At 48.9% G+C, this 18470-nt stretch overlaps 2 protein-coding genes across 3 annotated transcripts; one reads left to right on the top strand and one right to left on the bottom strand.

Annotated features, from left to right (window-relative positions):
• Positions 1–1061: 1061 nt before the first annotated feature.
• LOC149307897 (coiled-coil domain-containing protein 183-like) lies at positions 1062–11139 on the bottom strand. The gene is made up of 14 exons (XM_089534611.1): positions 11054–11139; positions 9358–9462; positions 8165–8283; positions 7720–7887; positions 7322–7426; positions 7102–7224; positions 6434–6562; positions 6019–6079; positions 5403–5503; positions 4736–4896; positions 3079–3244; positions 2212–2340; positions 1703–1799; positions 1062–1229 (listed from the first exon to the last, which is right to left on the bottom strand). Exons 2-14 carry the CDS (start codon positions 9425–9427, stop codon positions 1105–1107), a joined length of 1554 nt encoding a protein of 517 aa, XP_089390737.1. The 5' UTR covers positions 9428–9462; positions 11054–11139; the 3' UTR covers positions 1062–1104.
• A 5-nt stretch (positions 11140–11144) lies between these two features.
• LOC149307896 (protein AMBP-like) lies at positions 11145–16514 on the top strand. Of its 2 annotated transcripts, none has more exons than XM_089534613.1 (10): positions 11145–11291; positions 12105–12247; positions 12829–12905; positions 13021–13134; positions 13849–13950; positions 14116–14153; positions 14556–14634; positions 15277–15444; positions 15804–15968; positions 16379–16514. In XM_089534613.1, the coding sequence occupies exons 1-10, from the start codon at positions 11166–11168 to the stop codon at positions 16411–16413; spliced, it is 1047 nt and encodes a 348-aa protein (XP_089390739.1). In that variant the 5' UTR covers positions 11145–11165; the 3' UTR covers positions 16414–16514. The 2 variants fall into 2 exon arrangements, with proteins under 2 accessions (XP_089390739.1, XP_089390740.1); XM_089534614.1 differs by having other exon boundaries at positions 11150–11291; positions 16382–16514.
• Positions 16515–18470: the final 1956 nt, after the last annotated feature.

The raw sequence follows: 18470 nt of genomic DNA, 5'->3' as shown, positions 1-18470 counted from the left end.
GAATTAAGGTTTTGTGGATTCTGGGTGTTATTCTTCTTATTTGATAGTATTTTAGCTTGTTTTAAATAAGTTTTATTCTTTTAATAACTGTTTTAATCGTAATAATTTAATTCCTTTTAATTTACTTTTTATTTTTAATTTAATTTTTTATGTTTTTAATTGTACTGTTTTTAATGCCGTGAAGCCGCTGAGTCCCAGTCCTGGGAAAAGGGCGGGATACAAATTATTATTATTATTATTATTATTATTGATTATTGATTATTGATTATTGATTATTGTCCTTTGCTCTAATGAGCCCAAAAGGCTGTTTCCAGAGTTGGGAGTTCGCCCTCTTGCGGCCAAAGGCGAGCAGCGCAGTTCTCTGTTGGGCTCAGGCTTATTCCTTGTCTTATGCTGCCCTCCTGTGGCCACACTCTGGCATTGCAGCCTCATGTCTGCAATTCCCAATTAATGCCCAATTCTTTCTCAGAAAATTGCCCCCCCCCCCATTTTACTTCATATAAAACTTCATATATGACAGAGATACCAGAAATTAAGTTGGTATACATCTAAAGATTATATTTAAGCAGAACAACACACAGGAAGACACTTTCTTTCATAGTAATGCAGTAATAAATATTTAATGGGGGGAGTAATTAATGATGAGAGTGATTTTATTTTTATTTTATTCTTAGTCAAGGAGAACATTAGAAAAGATTTAATCAGGTTCAGAATATATATTATAATATAATACGTATATGTATATGTATTCTATATACCTCTCAATTTACCACTCCCAACTAATGAGAAACTGCAGGAAGTACGTATTTTTCGTATTTTAAAATTACTTGTAAAGGCAGTAAGTTTGTAAAGTTATTTATTTGTGTTTCAAAAGTGTAATGTTTCATTTGAAATGTGTAGATGATGTTGTTGTTGCACACATTCAGGCTGTTAAAAACTCGGAGGCATACAACAACAACCAAGGCGAACCTAGCCATGCACGAAACGAACAAATGGAATAAAGCAATTAAATATTTTATTTATATAGATATATATATTGGATAGATCTATCTATCTATAGATATAGATATGCCAAAGGCCCTGTGGAGCCCAAAGGGGACTCTGTCACTTTTTGGAGGAGGCTCTCTGCTTCTTCTTAGGGACCTTAGTCTTCCCTTCAATGAGTTTCAGGCCCTGCTTTTTGATGTCTTCGCGGCTCGGGACGTAGCTGTGGTCCGTGTTGAAGGGCTCTGCGGAAGGAAAAGGACGTTTTGGAAGAGGGCATCCCTACAAAACCCCACTCTTGAACCCATCAGACAGGCAGGCGATCTAGCTGTCGTTTAGGCTTAACTCGGGGTGCATTCGCACTGGAGAAATGATGCACTTTGACACCACTTTCAAGCCCTGAAGCTGCATGCTATGGAAATCTGGGATCTGTAGTTTTGCAAAGCCTTCAGCCTTCTCTGCCCAAGAGGACTCTTGCAAACAAAGCGACAAATAAGAATAATACTGTCCTGGCAGTTAAAGCGGTGTCAAACTGCATCAGTTCTGCAGTGCAGATTGAACCAGAAAGGCAACTAAGAAACCTGGTTGGGTTTTTCTCTAGAGGTTTTTCATCTCTCTCTCTCTCTCTCTCTCTCTCTCTCTCAATAATATATTAAAGTGAAACAAATAAACGGTGAGGACCGCAACTTGCGCCTGATCGATGGCTAGGTAGACCTACCTCTGTAGTCATCTTCGTCTTCTTCGTAACTGATTCTCAGGTTCTGGTGTTCGTCTCTGATGCTTTTCTCTAGGAAGTTCCTGACCGCTACAAAAGTCTGCAAAGATCAGAGTCGCAGGTTAGCCATGGTATATTGCATACTCTCCAACGTTTCGCAGAAGCAAACGGAGATCGGGCAAGTCATAGTGTGGTCAAGATAGCAATTATGATAATAAATTAATACATTAATATTAATCTTAAAAGTTATTAATGAGGAACAGCAGGCAAGCTGGGAAAGCCTGCCGCAGTTTGCTTTGGCCTGAGCCCAATGGCAAGGCCAGTCTCATGCTCCTTTCTCTGCTATCCTCCTTGCAGGATTCATTGGATGCAAACTCCTTTTGCATTTTGAACTCAGTTTGGAGAAGCTGAGGATGAAAGAGGAAGAGGAGACATTTGAAAAGCAGCTGGAAAAGTGGGGCGGCAGAGGATAAACCAGGGCCATCCTTTAGGGCTTTAAGGGGTCTGTTCACCTCATTGGTTTCTTCTTCTCTGTAGTCAAAGGAGGGCAGATCGGCCATTGCTTTGCTCAAGTGGAGAAGCTTGGTTTCGCAGAACTGCAGCTTGTCCAGCATGTCCCCCGACTCCGACTGGAATTCCTCCTGCAAACAGTCGACAAATACACAACGGCCGTTAAAACCACAATGCTGGTCTGAAGCAGGTGTCCGTCTGAATGCGGAGCCCTCTTCCACGTCTATTTCATGCAACTCCCACCGACACAAAGTGGGCTTTTCCTCATCGGCTACATTAATGTCAGGTCCGATTGCAACCTGCTGCATCAAGATGGAAAACCTGGGGTCCCTCCCCACTGCGTCCCATCAATGCCAAAGCCAGGGTTCCCATATTGTCGTATTTCCAGGTTCTGTGGAAATGTTGTTAGCTTTGACCCATCTTTCTAATCTATTAAGGTCATTTTTAATTTTGATCCTCTCCTCTGGGTTATTAGCTCCTCCTCCTAATTCGGTATGATCTGCAGATTGGATAAGCATGCCTTCTATTCCTTCATCCATAAAGGATGATAAAGATGTTGAATAGCAAACTGGGCCCAGGACAGAAGCCCACTGGACACCCCACTGGTCACTTCTCTCCGTCGCTGAGCAGCCTTTGGGTTCGGTCGGTCAACCAAACTTCAGGGGGTCCATCAAACAGAGGGGCAACTAGGACTCGCTTTGGGGTCATTGCGGCAGCTTTGGAGATGAAGTTACAATGAGTTTTGTCCCATGAGAAGGGGGTCCCTTCATCTTCGCATATCCCCCCACTTAAGGGGTCTCCCAACCCTCCCAACCCAATGCCAAATTGCCAGAAGGAAAAGGGGAGTTGGGAGCAACTCTGGGGGGCACCTGGCCAGGGACATGGATGCCGCAAAGCCGAATGAAGAGGTTGTCGATCCCGTTTTCAAAACGGAGGAGCAGCTCCTGGTTCTTGGAGGCCTGGTTCTGCGCCTGCAGCAGCCTTTCTTCCTCTTCCTCCAGGTTTTGCCTCAAGTCCTCCTCTAGCTTTTTGGAACTGGAAGGGAATAAATCAACAGATCCATCCATCGATCACTTTGGGTGCATCCAGCCTTTTCCCCCTGTCTTGAATGGCATTTATTTATGTATTTGTTCATTGAGAGTATTTATACCCCGCTCTTCAGCCAAAGAGCAGCTTACAAATTGTTAATTCAACATGCAAGACTTGCCTTAGGATGCAAGGCAGCTTGACTTCCCAACAAGAGAAGTCGAGTCACAACACAAAACGGAAGTGCCTCTTGCAAACGCAGACACACACAGAGAAAGAGACACAACCCTCTACATCCCAACTCAATGGCAACCCTAAGGGGATCCTATCTTGGGATTGGCGCAAAGGAGGTTTGCCATTGCCATCCTCTGAGGCTGAGAGAGTGTTCCTTCATAGGAGGACAGTTGCAAGGAAAGGTGTTCCCAAGCATCCCTGCAAAACTTGTCTTCTGTGCAAAAAACATTTAAAAAGCAATGTGGGTTTTTTTGTGCAAATAAAGTGTTTCTAATAAGAGTCTTCCTTAGTTGCAAATAATCATAACAAATGTCAGAAGATATATATATATGGGGGGGGGTGCAGTGAAGAGAAAGGTGTTTGGAGCATTAGTTCCTGCCCAATGAGACCAGGACAATAATGAGCCGGATCTGGCGCATGGTTTAGGTGAGATGGGCCTCAGACACTCTCTCTTCAAATGCTATGGAAAGGTCTGCCCAAAAAGGTCTTTTTGCTTGGCTGCAAAAAGAAAGTCGTTCTCTGTGAAGCGAAAAGCCTCTCCTCTGGGAGGGAGCTGCAGGGTTTGGGGGCAGCCACCAAAAAGGCCCCGTTTGCTCCCAAATCCCCATCAACTTCCCTTCTCTTTCAAATAGGCTCAGCACCATGGAAAGCTCCCCGGTGCTTCAAAGCCAGGGTTTGCACAATATTAGACCAGTTTAATAAAGTTGAATGGCATGCCATCATCATCTTCATCATCATTTCTTAGCCCCCTGAACTTTGTTGGAGTCTCTCTTGGGAGAACAGCCATTACTTTTGCAAATGGCTCCTCAGACGGGGAGCAGCCAACGTCAACCAATAATAATAATAATTATTATTATTATTAATATTTATTATTTATGATACACAACATTAGTTAAAGCCACAACATCAATTAAAATAATAATCATCATCATCATCTGATGCTACCAAGCTTTTTGGAGCCAGCGTCGCTTTAAAAGAGCCCAAAGCAGACCCCATAGAGTTTAAAGCACTTGTCCTTTGGTGCTGCGTGCCTCTGGAGTCACTTTGGACCTATGGCGGACCTAATGCAAAGCAAGCCTTGGGTTTTCTGGATTCTTCCAACGGGTTTTTTGCCATTACCATCCTCTGCGGCTGAGAGAGTGTGACTTGCCCAGCGTCACCCCATGGGTTTCCAGGGCCAAGAGGGGAATGGAAGCCCAGTCTCCAAAGCCAAGCTTGGTAGCATCATATTCTTCTTCTCAGTCCTTATTCATGGCCAGGGGCTACCTGAGGGCATGGGGGTTCAGGTGGAACTTCAGCTGGGCTTGCTCCAGCTCCAGCGCCTTCAGCTGTGCCTCCAGCCCTTGGCACTTTTTCTCTGACTCTTCGATCTGCTGCTGCAGGTTCTCCTCCGACTTCTTCTGGGCCATGAACCTTCCTGCAATGTCCTGGGGAAGGAGAGGAGGAGGAGGAGGCGTTTTGGGTGACCAGGCATCCTCCTTTTCCAGGGGGTTTCCCAGTAGGCTTCACAAAATTTCCCAGTATCCATTTCAGCTTTCTGTCCAGGAGGAATCCCAAAATGCCCTCCATGTAGACAAAGAAGCATGCATTTATATGTATATGAGTGTTTTCCAGCATTCCCACATTGTTCTTGTCCTCCTTTGAGGTCACCCTGCAGCTGGGACACCTTTTGCAAAGGAAATCCTTGCCCCTTTTGCAAAGGATACTGGGCGATCCTTGCCCCTTTGGCCTTTGGCCATGCCCACCAAGAACTTATCTGCCATTTCAAAGCTGGGTTGGGAAGAGCCAGACTCTGCAAATGAAAAGGCAAGTGGGCCAGGGATGGTCCCTCCGTTGGCCCTTGCAAGCGGCCCATCCTTTTCCAGGCCACTAAGCCCAGCCATGTCCTCTAGCCAAATGTTGGGGACCCCCAGAGGTCACAAAGTGGGGTTACCCAAAGGTGGGAGCACTTGACGGCTGACTTGATCTTCTCAACTTCGCTGATGACCAGACCTTGGTACTCGATCTGGACCTTGGAGGCCTCCAGCTTTGCCCCTGAAGTGCCAAAGGGAAACCATCAGAAAACCATCTCTCTAGCCATCCTCTGTCCTTAGGGAACCAATGCAGTGTCAAAACTGCATTCATTCTGCAGTGCAGATACAGGCTTTGACTCTAAGGTGGGCGACGTAGGATCCTTCAGGGATGTTATTTGACTACAACTCCCATCAGCCCTAGTGGCAAAAGACGATGGGGGAGAGGCCATTCCAAACTTGCTGCAAAATCCATGATGAAAAGCATTTCTCCTTTGGGCAACAACTCCCAGGATCTTCACTCTCTCCTAGGAGTTTAAATGCAACATGGATACTAGGAATTGTCTTAAATAGACGTGTGTGTGTGTGTGTGTGTGTGTGTGTGTGTGTTTCCTAGCTCTGGTCTGAAGGCGTTCATTCCCAAGGCTAGACAGACAAGCAAGATCCCTGTGAACTTTCTAGTTGCATCTCTATGATCCCAGAATGGCTGCAAACAAGGTCTTGCAGGTGGAGGCCCCTTTGCAAGGGATGTCTCCTTACCTTTGGAGGCTTCGCGGCCGCCCAACGTGGGGAAGTCCATGGTCATGTCTCTCCTGGCCATCTGCAAGGAATAACAAGGAGGAATAAATGAGGAGCCACAGGAAAAGCAAAGAGGCCACATGCTGCTCCTGAACACAGAGGCGCCTCTTAGCTAGAAAACACTCATAGTATTAGTTTTAGCAAATGACAATATTAGTTTCCCAGCCACATCGATGGCCTCCTTTTCCCGCATCAGAGTAGGTTGCATCCCTTTCCGCCTTCTTGCAAACAACGTCCCTGTGAGGAAGGTCAGGCCAGGCGGAGGAAAGGGATGGCCGGCCCTCCAGGGTCACCCAGGGCATTTCAAGGGTCAGTCTTGGGCCCAGCATCTGAATCCCAGCAACCCACTGCAGTGATGTCTTTTGGAGGCGCTCACCATCCGCCGGTGTCTCTCGGTGGCTTCCTTGACGTGGATCTTCTCCAGCTGCTTCTTCTGGAGGCTCAGCAGGGTCTCCCTGAACTTCCTTCCAGCCGCCCGGGAGTTCCTGGCGTCCAGCATCTCCTCCTGGGAAACAGGGGCACAAGTGTCCTGGCATGGTCCCAGACCAAGGCCCACTGGCCCCAGGACTCCCCCAGCCACACAATGGGGCCCCCATCTGCCCTTACGGGACCCAGGTTAGCACCCCTCAATAGGGTTCACTATGTTCATTTTCATTTATATACTGCCTTTATATACCCCCAGATCTAGAAAAAGGAGAGATCAATATAGACAAATAGATGCAAGAGATCAGATAGATAGATAGATAGATAGATAGATAGATAGATAGATAGATCTCTTCGGAAACAATAGATCAGCACAGACAGATAGAAGATAAATAGATACAGGAGATGATAGATGGATAGATAGACAGACAGACAGACAGACAGACAGACAGACAGACAGACAGACAGACAGATAAGAGAGGCCCATGAAACCCAAGCGTAGAGGCAGCATTTGTGATGCTGGAGCCTCTCTTTGGCCTCTATTATGCTCTGAACCCTTTTGGGTGAAGCCCCCCATTTAGACGCATCTGAGACCCCCTCCCCAAAATATGTGTCCCTCACTTTGGCTCTTTCCATGGCTTCAATCTCGTCCATGTTGCTGATCTTCATGCCCTGGAGCTTGACCGGATAGTCGGCCACCCTTTGCTCCAAGTCATCCAAAATGAGGGGCAAATAAGAGACCTCCTATGGAAGGGAAAAAGGAGGAGGATAGCAAAACGAGAGAGCTAAGCCAACCGTGGAAGAAGGGGACCCCAACATGCCCCCAGGAATTCACACTCACATCTCTCAGCACCGTCGCCATCTTCAGGTAGAGGCCATAGGTCTTTTCGGCCGTCATGATTTTCACTCGCATCTTCTCAATGTTGTTCTCCAGCCCACGGATCAACTGTGGCACCAAAAGTTAGGCAGGAAAACTAGGTTGGGGGAAAGCGGGGTTCACCCTCATCTCCCTCACCAGAAACCAAAGTTGGGGACAAAGATGTCATGAGAACCCATGTTTGAGACCCCCACCATCAAGGAAGACCCTGATATCTTGGCCCAATTGACCCAATCTGTTTCCCAGGACTTACAATGCATTTTCCAAGATGGTTAATGGGCGTCTTAGGACTTGACCTGAATTCCCCAAGACCCCGAATGCAACTCCTGGGACCCCCATCCCCTTCCCCAAATGACCGCCACCTGCAGCTGGACTTGGGCCCGAGGGTCGGCCGTCTCCAAGTCCATCAGCTGCTGCAGCCTCTGATGCAGATCGTCCAGGCACTTTCCCCGCCGGGTCACTTCGTAGATCAAGAGGTTCTCCATGTTCTTCTGGTCAAAGACGAAGTTGCAGAGGAGCTCCCGATCTTGCTGGAGAAGGGGGCAAAGGGACGGTTGGGTGGGCATAGGCACCCACAGCCCAAAAACATGTGGCATCCTCTTCCTCGGGGAAGTGCATTTGGCATTTAGCACTGACCTCTACCATTGCATTTGGCATCTCTTCCTGACCTGTCCGGGGAGCATGCAAGGCCCTTCCTCCCTTCCAAGACCATTTGAGCTTTGCTTTCCTGGACCTTGGGGGGCATTTTGGGGAAGCCCAAAGGGGTCCAGGTTTAAGCTCTTCCGGGAGTCCCGATCCCCCCTTTACCTTCATGGTCAGGTGCAGCTCCTGCATCCCAGCCCAGGACTTCGGAGGCAAGAAGCTCATCATCTCCTTGGTGCATATGTTCTCCTCTGCGCCTTGGAGGAAGAGCTGCTTCACTTGGTCTGAAGGAGAAGCAGAGGGTTGCATTGGGGTCTGGCCCACAAGGGACCCTCCCTTTGCCCCCCAAAACTATGGAAGTAGGGCATAGAGCCTCCCTCTCCAGGCCCAGTCTACCTTAGAAGCTCAGGTGCTGGGGATGGGTGGGCCACAAGGGGAGGAAGGGGTCACCAGAGGGTCCCAAGTGGACACTGTTGAATGGACTGTTGACTATAAGTATTGATAAATTGGTTGGCTATTGGGAGACGCTGGGCCACATGGACCTTTGGAGAGAACCCTTGACCCTCAGAGCTGTTCAAAGAGGACAGTGGTTCAAAGAGTTTGGCCTGGGCCTCTTCCAGGATTATTTTGGCCTCGGCCAGACAAGATGACCCTTGGGGTCCCTTCCAATGCTGGGATACCTTTAAATGACCTGAAAGACCATTGCTTCCTCCTTTCCCTAACCCACAAGTCAAGGCTTGAAAAAGTTACTTTCTAGGACTACAAGACCCCAAATCCCACGGTGTGCAGGAACCATGCTGCCCAGGGTGGTGGTGAATGGGAATTGTAGTCCCCCAAAGTAACTTTTCCATGTTAACTATACTAACAGTGTTGCTAAAGCTGCATCCACTGGTAGCTCCTGGCTCCTGGGTCTGTGAAGAGCAATGAATCCATTCTGGGTTTTAGCCCAAACTTTAAGGAACTGTCCAAGGCAACTCCTTTACAGTTCAGACTCAAACCCAGAACAGATCCACTAAGACCACAGCTGACCCCGATATTCCTCCTCTTCATCCATCCAAAATCAGGAGCCTCTTTGAAGGGAGGATCTAAAAACGGAAGACGTTCTGCTTTTCCAAGCGACCCCTTTTCCTTAGAGGCCCATCTGGTCGGGTTGCCTTTACTTCCATTAACCAAGTGGCAGATTTTTCACCAGCCCTGCAATTTCATTCACTCACAGCAAACCTGCAAGGCAGACCATTCGGATCACCCTCCCGTCCCTGATGGAGATAAAGGACTGGATTTGGGGGGTCAGGTTTCCTTGGCGCACACAGACCCCGACCCCAAACCCTTTCCCCCGCGTTGGACTCGGGTGCATTTACCTTGGAGGAGCAACATGGCCTTCAGTTTCCAGAACTGCTCCATGACTTCCCTTTTCTTTGGGCACTTCATGGTGGAGACGGAGCAAAGTCAGGTCCAGGCAAGGTCTGGGGCAAAGGAGGTCAATGGGGAAACGGTGATGCCCACGCTCACAACATCCACCCAGGCCTAGCCTCCCATGCCTTGCATGGACCCACAGGACAAAAGGGTTCTGGATCGGATTCGTGGCGGGTTCCGTGGCGGGTCTGTGACATCCGCCAGGCCATTGTGACGCTGCAATGCATCACCGGGTTCTCTCTATCGTAGAACCCATCTGTCTGCATTGTCTCATGGCAAGGATCTCCTGCAGAAGGCCATGGTCCAGAACCTCCACCAAAACTGTATCCAAGTCCAGCTTTCTCTGAAGATGCAGCCACAGATGCTGGTGAAACATCAGGAATTAACTCTTCCAGAATATGGCCTCATAGCCCCAAAAGCTATGGATGCCAGCCATGAAAGCCTTTGACTTCACACAAAACTGAGAAAGGGTTTGCAAAGCTTCCCCCAGAATTGCAGAGAGAGCTGGGATGAATCCTACATTGCTGCCAGAAGAGAAACCCACTCACTTGATCTTTGATGGAAGGGAACCTTTGAACACTTTATGGAGGAAGCAGACAGGTTTTGCAGTCAAGCAAAAGGAAGGGATCGGCTGTTTTAAACAGTGCCTGCCCCAACCACACAAGATCCAGAAAACATGTCTTCTTGGCCATGGAGCAACTGTAAAACCCACCACCCAACATGCAAGAAGCCTTTCGTCCCAGCCAGGCTTAGCTACATCTTTCTCTTCCTGTTTTAAAACATAGCCAGGTGTTGGCCATATTAGCAAAGTACAGCATCATCCAAAATCCACTTAATGGGACTTTTTATTTTTGCACCCTTCTTTTCAAATGGCCCTGCGCTTTTGCACTTTGTTTGCAGCAATGAGAGCAGAGACCCAAAAGGGGGAAAGTGGGAGGCGGAAGAGAGAGGAACTGGGGCGCTTTAGAAGCGGCTGGACAAATAGGACCATCCATAACAAGTTGATTTCAGGACGTCCATCCAAATCCATCCTGTTTGTTGTCTATTTGGCTTTGCAGCCTCCCTGTGTTTGTCCTTCAAAATCCGGGTTCAAAGGCTCCATTGAAGGGGAGGCCGGCTCTGGCTGCAACCTTTGTGCTTGCACTTGCCTCTCCCATGTTTGCTTTCTGTTAATCATTTTTTGGGGACAAACAGAGACCGGGACGAAGGGGGGACCCTTGGGTTGCCAAAAGGGCCACCTTCTTCTTGGGTTGGATGGGAGCGAGGGGCCCTTTTGTCTTATCAAAAAATGGGACATATCTAGACAGAAATGCCAGCTGGAAGATGATGATGATGATGATGATGATGACCTGTAACATTTTATTACTATAATTTATTATTATTATTATATTTGTTTATATTCCTCTTTCCCCCCCAAAGTGGCTTATATAGTGTGAAAATGACACAAAGCCAATAACTGCTCCTGCGGCATTTATAGCATATTTATGAATAGTTACAGACTATTTATAGTTCTGGTTTATATTATTATATACATATATGATATGATATTCTGCCCTTTTGCCAACACTGGGACCCAGACCTCCCCCATGCTCCGCGCAAAAGGGCCCTGGCCAAGGGACAGCTGGACGCTCGGACGTTCACCTTGCTCCCTAGAAGCCGAGGCCAAAGTCTGCGTTGCTTCATGCTCCAAAGCAAACTCAGGATTGTCTCAAGCGGAGGAGCCCAGCAGAGCAGAGCCAGACCCAGCCTTGTGATGGAGGCCCAGGGTATCCTCCTTGTCCTCTTGGGCACCTTCCTCGCCTCGGCCGGAGGGAACCCGGTGGCAGCCGCCAGCGACAGCAATAATATCCCCATCCAAGAGAACTTCCAAGAGGCCAGGGTAAGAAATGGGGGCTGTTGTGGTTGTTGTTTTAGGATGCGAGGATGGAGGACGCCTGAAATCATGGCATGGTAGCATTCGAAGGGAACTTGAGGGTCATCTGCCCAAACCCTGGATGCCAGGGCTGGACATTTGCAGCCAAGGCACAACCCTGCAAAGCGGGCCATCCAACCTCGGCCTTAAAGTCTCCAATAAATTCCAAGGGAGTGTGTGGTTTTATGCCATGGCAGAATGGCCTCTTGGAAAATAAAGCTATGATGAGCCCAAGCAAAGCCAGAGGGGAAACCTGACTCTGGTTTTTGTAGCTGGATTAGAACACAGTAGTGGGGTTTCTTTAAATGGATGGATGGATGGATGGATTTTCCCTTGATCTGACCAAGTCATTTCATGCTGAGATCTGAGTTGTTTGTGGCTTCTGCAAGAGAAAGAGATCTGTTTATTAGGAAGTTATAAATCCTGGTGGATCCCGATAGATCCCTGGTGGCTCTGGCCAGATGTTCTCACTGCAAAGGAGGACCAGGGCATCCAAGAAAGATGGAGGACCTTGCCAATGAAAAGCTAAAACACCAGCATAAATGTAATGTTGTGCTTCTTAGTCATGAAATCCTGTCCTCTTAAAGCTTGGTTCCCAGAACTTTGACCCTTTTGCTAGCCCTTCTCTGGACACTTCTCAAAGTCCTCCTTGTGTCCAGAACTGGCAGCAGGCTTCCTCCAGGTCTGACCAAAGCAGAACAGAGAGGCACTACTACAACTTGATCTGGACACTAGCAGCCCAGAGTTGCACAAATGATGGCCTCTTTTCCTCCTCCCCAGTTCTATGGGAAATGGTTTGGGGTTGCGATCGGCACCAGCTGCCCCTGGATGAAGCAGCACAAGGACCGCTTCAACATGGGGACCATGATGGTGGCTCCAGGGAAGACCAACCAGGAGATGAGCTTTACCTCCACAAGGCTCAGGTAGGCAAGGAGCTGGACCTTCGGACCCAACGCCGGCCACTGGGTTTAGCAGGAAGATTGGAAGAGCTCAGTCCCAGTGGTCAGCTATGTCTCCTCCTCAACACTTTGGGTAGATCGTTTCACATTTGGACCACAATCTGGACTGGGAAAAGCTTTTGGGAAAGGCATATTTGGGTGGACTACAACTCCCAGAACCCCCTAGTCATGCCGTTTGGAGGGGTCCTGGGAGTTGTACTCCAAAAAAAGTAACTTTCTCAAGTGCTGAACAATGGCTCAAGTATCAGATGGTGATGGGAAGCCCAGAAGCAATTTGGAGAGTCCAGAACCCCCCTTTCATACTTTGGGATAGACTGCATCCAAACCTTGATGCTCCGTTCCTATTAACCATGGCCAACCAAGACCCAAAGAGATTTGCAAATCACATCCAAGGGACTGTGTTTAATTTGGCATCCTTCTTGCTTCCTGACTAATTTAATATCCAACCCAACAATTCAGATTTCCTTATGGCGGGGGGAGCTGGATCGCTAATTTTTCAGGCTGAAATAGCAGCAAACCCAGTCTCCCCTTCTCTTTCTTTGCAGGCAAGGGCTGTGCAGCCAGGTGACTGGAGACTACCAGAAGACAGGCATCCCAGGGAAACTCAGCTACTACAACCCCAGTAGGTTTGGGAAAAGCCATCGCCTGGGAAGCTGGGTTTACCTTTCAATTTGTTAACAGTGATGGCTGGTCCAAAGCGGTGGGTTTGTTAATGGCGAGGCAACCTTTCTCCCCAGAGTGGAAGGCGCACATTGAGAGCTACGTCTCCCGCACCAACTACGATGAATTTGCCTTTGTTGCCATGAAGAAGAACAGCACCCACGGACTGACCACTACGGCCAAACTCTATGGTACGCGGCCCTTCCTTGCAACCTGAGGAGGTGTTACTCTGAGTAGCATCAGTCCAAGGGATGGAAAGGCAGGGGGGTTCATTTGGCCCCGATTCCGGACCTTGCTGTCAGTCCCTCTGGACATTGCTGTCGCAGCGACTTGCAGCGTGGCCCTCCGGACCTCGCTGTCAGTCAGTCTGTCCCTCTGGACTGGCCCTTAACGGCCGTGGCACTGTCCCCCTCCAGAGGAAAGGGGCACCATGCCAGGGAGGTCCAGAGGCCTGTGTCCAGGGGCTGAGATCACCCAGAACAGTCACTCTTGGTGTCACCTCCTCCCTCCATTTCCTAACATACAGAATCCTATATATATTATAATGCACTTTAAAATACAGTACACTTACATTGACCGGTGGATAAGTTGACTCAGGTTTTTTGGGGTCAATTTTTTAACCTAAATTCTTAGACTTATACATGAGTATAAATACAATTCTGGTGTTACTTCAGAGGTGATCAGATGACTGCAATTTCTCTTAAGGAGTTATTTCCTTTGCGTTTGAATATTCAATTAATTTTACTGCCCTTTGTTCATTTGTCGTTGCAATACTTCATAGGGATTGCTTCATTTTTGCAACTCCGCTGCAAGGAGCCTTGGAAGAAAGGGGCATTGTTACATGTGACATGAAACCTGTGTGGCACCAAGAGTTTTTTGCGCATCTTGTCCTTCATTCCTTCCAGGGAGGAACCCAGAGGTCCGGGAGGGTCTTCTGGCCGAATTCAGGCAGTTTGCGCTGGACCTTGGGATCCCAGAGGACGCCATCTTCACCCTGAAAAATGCAGGCAAGCAGAGGGATGGGGGGCCCTGGTTCTCTGGCTGGGATCAGGTTGGATTGCAAGTCCCAGCAGCAGCGTAGCCAAAGGAGAAAGATCCTAGTGTGCCATGACACTAGGATGCATTAAGATGACTAGGATTACTATATGCATTTTGCTAACTTCTCTTTGCAGGGGAGTGTGTGCCGCCTGAGGCCAGCAACGAACCTCAGGTAAGGGTCAATGGAGAGGAAGCATCTCACAAGCACACACCAACACACCCATGAAGGCAAAAAGCCCAGCAAGGACAGCCTTGATGGCTTGGCAGTCTAAACATTTGCACCCAGAGATGCCAACTGATCAGTGTCTCCAAAAGATGCTGCAAAACCATCTTGGAGGCTTCCTTTAAAAGGGAGTTGGAGGGAAGCCTCTGGGCCCCAAAAAGCCTGCCACGGTTGACCATCACATCTTTTAATCCAGACCGTAATCCTGGATTTTGGACTTTTTAAAGCTTTGGGTGGTGGCACCTCTTCCAATGTCCAGCCATGATGCATGGCACAAGGGCACATTGCCTTCTGCCTTTAAGATGGCAAATCATGTGCGGACAATGATGCAATATTTTGCTTCCTTGGCAGAGGGTCCGGAGGTCCGCTTTGTTCGAGGAAGAAGGGTCGGCCGACGGATCCTTGCAAGGTTTTCCTGGAAACAAAGAAGGTAGGGCTCTGGATGAGGATTGTGTGGGTCTTTGTGTGTGCGCGCAATTTTAAAGCAAATGGCTTTATAGCAAACAGCACTGTCTTCTGACAAGTTTGGTCTGGACCCCAGAAGGATGCAGTTAATCGCTTAAAATATATATTTACTGCAGTTTGAATATATATATATATATATATATATATATATGCGCGCAAACAGTACTTTGATAAATAAATTAGCAAAACCCCATCAGCTTCTTTTTCGGTTTCCCAAAATAAAGTTGCGCTGCATCCAAGGAGCGAATGCTCTTGCTGCCAACTTTCTTCAGGGGATGATGGTGCAATGCATTATTTGTTGCATCCAGTTTGACACCACTTTAACTGCCATGGCTCCATGCTATGGAACCCTGGGAACTGTAGTTTTGTGAGACATTTAGCCTTCTCTGTGTGTTGCTACAACAAACTACAGATCCCCAGATGATCCCATAGTGTTCAGCCATGGCCTTTAATGGGGTGTCAAACTGGACTATTTTTGTGATGCAGATGCATCCTAGGCTGAGATCAAGTGGGAGTCCAGAAGTCTCCTTTATCTCCAAAGTGCTTGAAAGAGATGGCACTCCTCCATCTCCTCTTCCTCCTCCTCTTCCTCCTCCATGGCTCCCAGATGACTGCCTTCTGCCTGTGGATGCTGGGCCTTGTCTGGGGATGAACGTGCGCCACTTCTACAACTCCAGCTCCCAGACCTGCCAGACCTTCTTCTACGGCGGATGTCTCGGCAACGACAACAACTTTGCCTCCGAAAGGGCTTGCCTCCAGACCTGCCGGACGGAGGGTGAGCAAGGCCACGCGTGAGGCTCCAGGATTGGGGCTCCTTGCTGACCCTTTGCAAGGACCATGAGCCCGCTTTGAACAGTGGCACTTTGCTGAACGCTTTCGTCATGGCAGCTGGTCCTTCTTGCATGCACCTGGCTGGTGACTTATTTGGCCTTCTTGTCTCTTCTCCTTTTTGGCCTCCTTTGGTCCTCTTGCATTTGCCAAATGGTGGGTGGGTCCCAACTCTGCTCTTCCAGAGGTTTTGGACTTCAGCTCCCAGAAGCCCCAGCCACTGGGCCAAGGGCAGGAGTTCATGTGGTTTTTTAAACGTGCTTGAATGAATGATTAATGAATTAACGCTGCTTTTGTCCCTCCCAGCGGCCTGCCGGCTGCCCATCATCCCCGGAGGAGCCTGCGACACCGAATTTTGGGCCTTCGATGCCAACCAGGGCAAATGCGTGACCTTCAGGGGCTGCGGGGGCAACGCAAATAAGTTCTACCTGGAGAAGGAGTGCAAGGAATACTGCGGGGTCCTTCCTGACGGTACGCATCCGTTCCCCTATAAACACAGACACCGTGTTGCATCCTGAGATGATGGGCATTCGGGGGGAATAAATGGCAGCCCATGGACCAGCCGGCTCCTGCAATGAGTCCAGATGCAAGACACCTTCCTAGTTCTGTAGAGGAATTTACACAGGTGTCAGGCGTCAGGGAAATCAAATCAAATAGCCTTTATTATGATGGACAGGTGTCAGACACCAAGGCACTGCAGCCAGAGTTTTGTGGGAAGGGTCTCTCTCTCTCTCTCTCTCTCTCTCTATATATATATATATATATATATATGAACCCATTAACTTCAGCCTGGTAAACTGAGGCAGGAGGGTCAGGCAGGTGAACTGCTGAAAGGAACAGATGGATGGCCTCAGCCTCTTTTCCCTCCTCCTTCTTCCTAGCAGACGATGAATTCCTCCAAATGACGTCGCAGTGATCGGCTCAAGGGAAAGTTTGCTTTGGCCAAAGAGCGTCTCTTTCAAACCGTCCGCTCCGGCGTCCTGTCCGAAGGAATAAAAGCAACCTTTTGCCCTGAAATGTGTGTTGTCCTCAGTACTGTGCAAGGCATGCTTCCCTCTTTGGCTGCCTATGCTGGCATCCACCCAAAATGACATCCTCCTCCCCATAAAGTTTCTCCAAGGCTTTCCCAATCTATAAACCCCAGCCCTAGATGCTCTCTTGTGATTCCTTCCACAAGAGTCTTCTGTAACCCCTTCTGTGTGCAGCTGTGTCCCTTTGCACACCCATTTCCCTGCTTCTCCTCCCCATTTCGATGCCCACCTTTGCCAACCCTCGCCCTCCAGGTTTAGGCTGAAATTCAGACATCTCCTTCCAAAAGGGGTGGGAAAGCTGCAGCTGCCTGGATGTTGTTGGACTGCAGCTCCCTTCAGCATCCCATGTTGAGGATGCTGGGAGCTGCAATTAGGGTTGCCATAACTGTCAACCTTCAAACCGGGACAAATGTTTAAAAAATGTAGGACAAATGTATGTGGGGGGGGGGGGGTCTTGAAGGACACTTCCCATCATCCTCACAAGGCACAGCATGTGGGGGGGGGGGGTCTTGAAGGACACTTCCCATTATCCTCACAAGGCACAGCATGTGGGGGGGGATCTTGGAGGACACTTCCCATCATCCTCACAAGGCACAGCATGTGGGGGGGGGGTCTTGAAGGACACTTCCCATTATCCTCACAAGGCACAGCATGTGGGGGGGGGGGTCTTGGAAGACACTTCCCATCATCCTCACAAGGCACAGCATGTGGGGAGGTCTTGGAGGACACTTCCCATCATCCTCACAAGGCACAGCATGTGGGGGGGGTCTTGGAAGACACTTCCCATCATCCTCACAAGGCAATCCCTTCATGCCCAAAAGGCTTCAGGGTTCCCAGAGCTGAATTGGTCGAAAGAGGCCGCAGTAACCCCTGATGGCCAGCAGGTGGCGCAGAAGGCCAAAGAATGGCTCTTCAGGGCTTTTCAATGGGAACCTTGCTTTCCAAAGATCTGCTTCTTCTTGTTGGATGAATAAATTCAGATTGGATTTGAATGCATTTGCATAAATATCTCTCTCTGAGCACTGAACACCCCTTTCCTCTTCCCTCAGTTCAGTCAGTCAGTGTGCAAACCCCACCTTTGCATCCCATGTGCCTTAGGAGAGGAGCAGTTTGCCCCTGGCAGAGTGACCCCAAGGCTTTGGGTCCTGCGTCTGAAGAGAAACACAAAACCAAGCAGCCCCACTCATAATCCGGCTTGTGCTATGGGACTCTGGGAACCTCTCCTTCCATAACATTGAGCCATGCCAAATAGAAACATGGTTTATTCCTGCCATGCAGATGCAGCATAAACCAGATTGTTTCTGCAGGACAGATCCCTCCTAAAAAGCCAGAAGGGCCACATTCCAGAAGACTTGGGAAGAACCCCCATAAGCTGCTAGGACCCCAAAGTGGGTCCTCTTGGTTGGGGTCATCGGAAGAGGCTTAACCTCTGGTCCGAATGCACAAAATGAAACACAACATGGAGCAATTCTACACAGGCTGCGGAAATAATCTGGCTTGACACCCCTTTATTGGGCATGGCTCAGTGCTATGGAAATCTGGGAAGTGTCATTCCTTCCATAGCACTGAGCCAGGCCCAAGAAAAGTGTGGTTTGTTTCTGCACCCTAAAAGCCATAAGGGCCCAATTCCAGAAGACTTGGGAAGAAGCCCTCTAAGCTGCTAAGACCCCAAAGAGGTTCCCTTTGGTTGGGGGGGGCATCAGCAGAGGCTTTGCCTTCAGCCCCAATGCGCCTTTGGAGCTGTGCATTGTGCACTGTGCAAAACCAGACCAAGGCTGAGGCAGAGAAGAGGAAGCACCCCAACGAAAGTGTGGGGCACAGTCCCTGGGGCTAGGCATCCCCTTCCCTGGCTCTGTAGTGCAGCCCCTTTGTGAGTCTGGGGGAGGGTGAAGACTCCATGGGTCTGCATGCGCTTGGGAGTCTCCCAGCCCCCCCCCCCCAT

The sequence above is a fragment of the Sceloporus occidentalis genome, unplaced genomic scaffold (genome assembly GCF_023333645.1).
Source record: "Sceloporus occidentalis isolate IW3139 unplaced genomic scaffold, rSceOcc1.0.p SCAF_8, whole genome shotgun sequence".
NCBI lineage: Eukaryota > Metazoa > Chordata > Lepidosauria > Squamata > Phrynosomatidae > Sceloporus > Sceloporus occidentalis.
The sequence above is the reverse complement of the archived record's forward strand: the minus strand, read 5'-3'. Positions and strand labels throughout refer to the sequence as shown.

Excerpts from the sequence above, each read along its gene's own strand:
- LOC149307897 (XM_089534611.1), bottom strand. The coding sequence starts at position 9,427 with ATGAAGTGCCCAAAGAAAAGGGAAGTCATGGAGCAGTTCTGGAAACTG. Across the intron at positions 8,284-9,357 it reads GGCCATGTTGCTCCTCCAAG|ACCAAGTGAAGCAGCTCTTC; the intron begins GTAAATGCACCC and ends CTTCTCCTTCAG. Across the intron at positions 7,427-7,719 it reads GGGCCCAAGTCCAGCTGCAG|TTGATCCGTGGGCTGGAGAA; the intron begins GTGGCGGTCATT and ends TTGGTGCCACAG.
- LOC149307896 (XM_089534613.1), top strand. The coding sequence starts at position 11,166 with ATGGAGGCCCAGGGTATCCTCCTTGTCCTCTTGGGCACCTTCCTCGCC. Across the intron at positions 13,951-14,115 it reads CTTCACCCTGAAAAATGCAG|GGGAGTGTGTGCCGCCTGAG; the intron begins GCAAGCAGAGGG and ends TTCTCTTTGCAG. Across the intron at positions 15,969-16,378 it reads CTGCGGGGTCCTTCCTGACG|CAGACGATGAATTCCTCCAA; the intron begins GTACGCATCCGT and ends CCTTCTTCCTAG.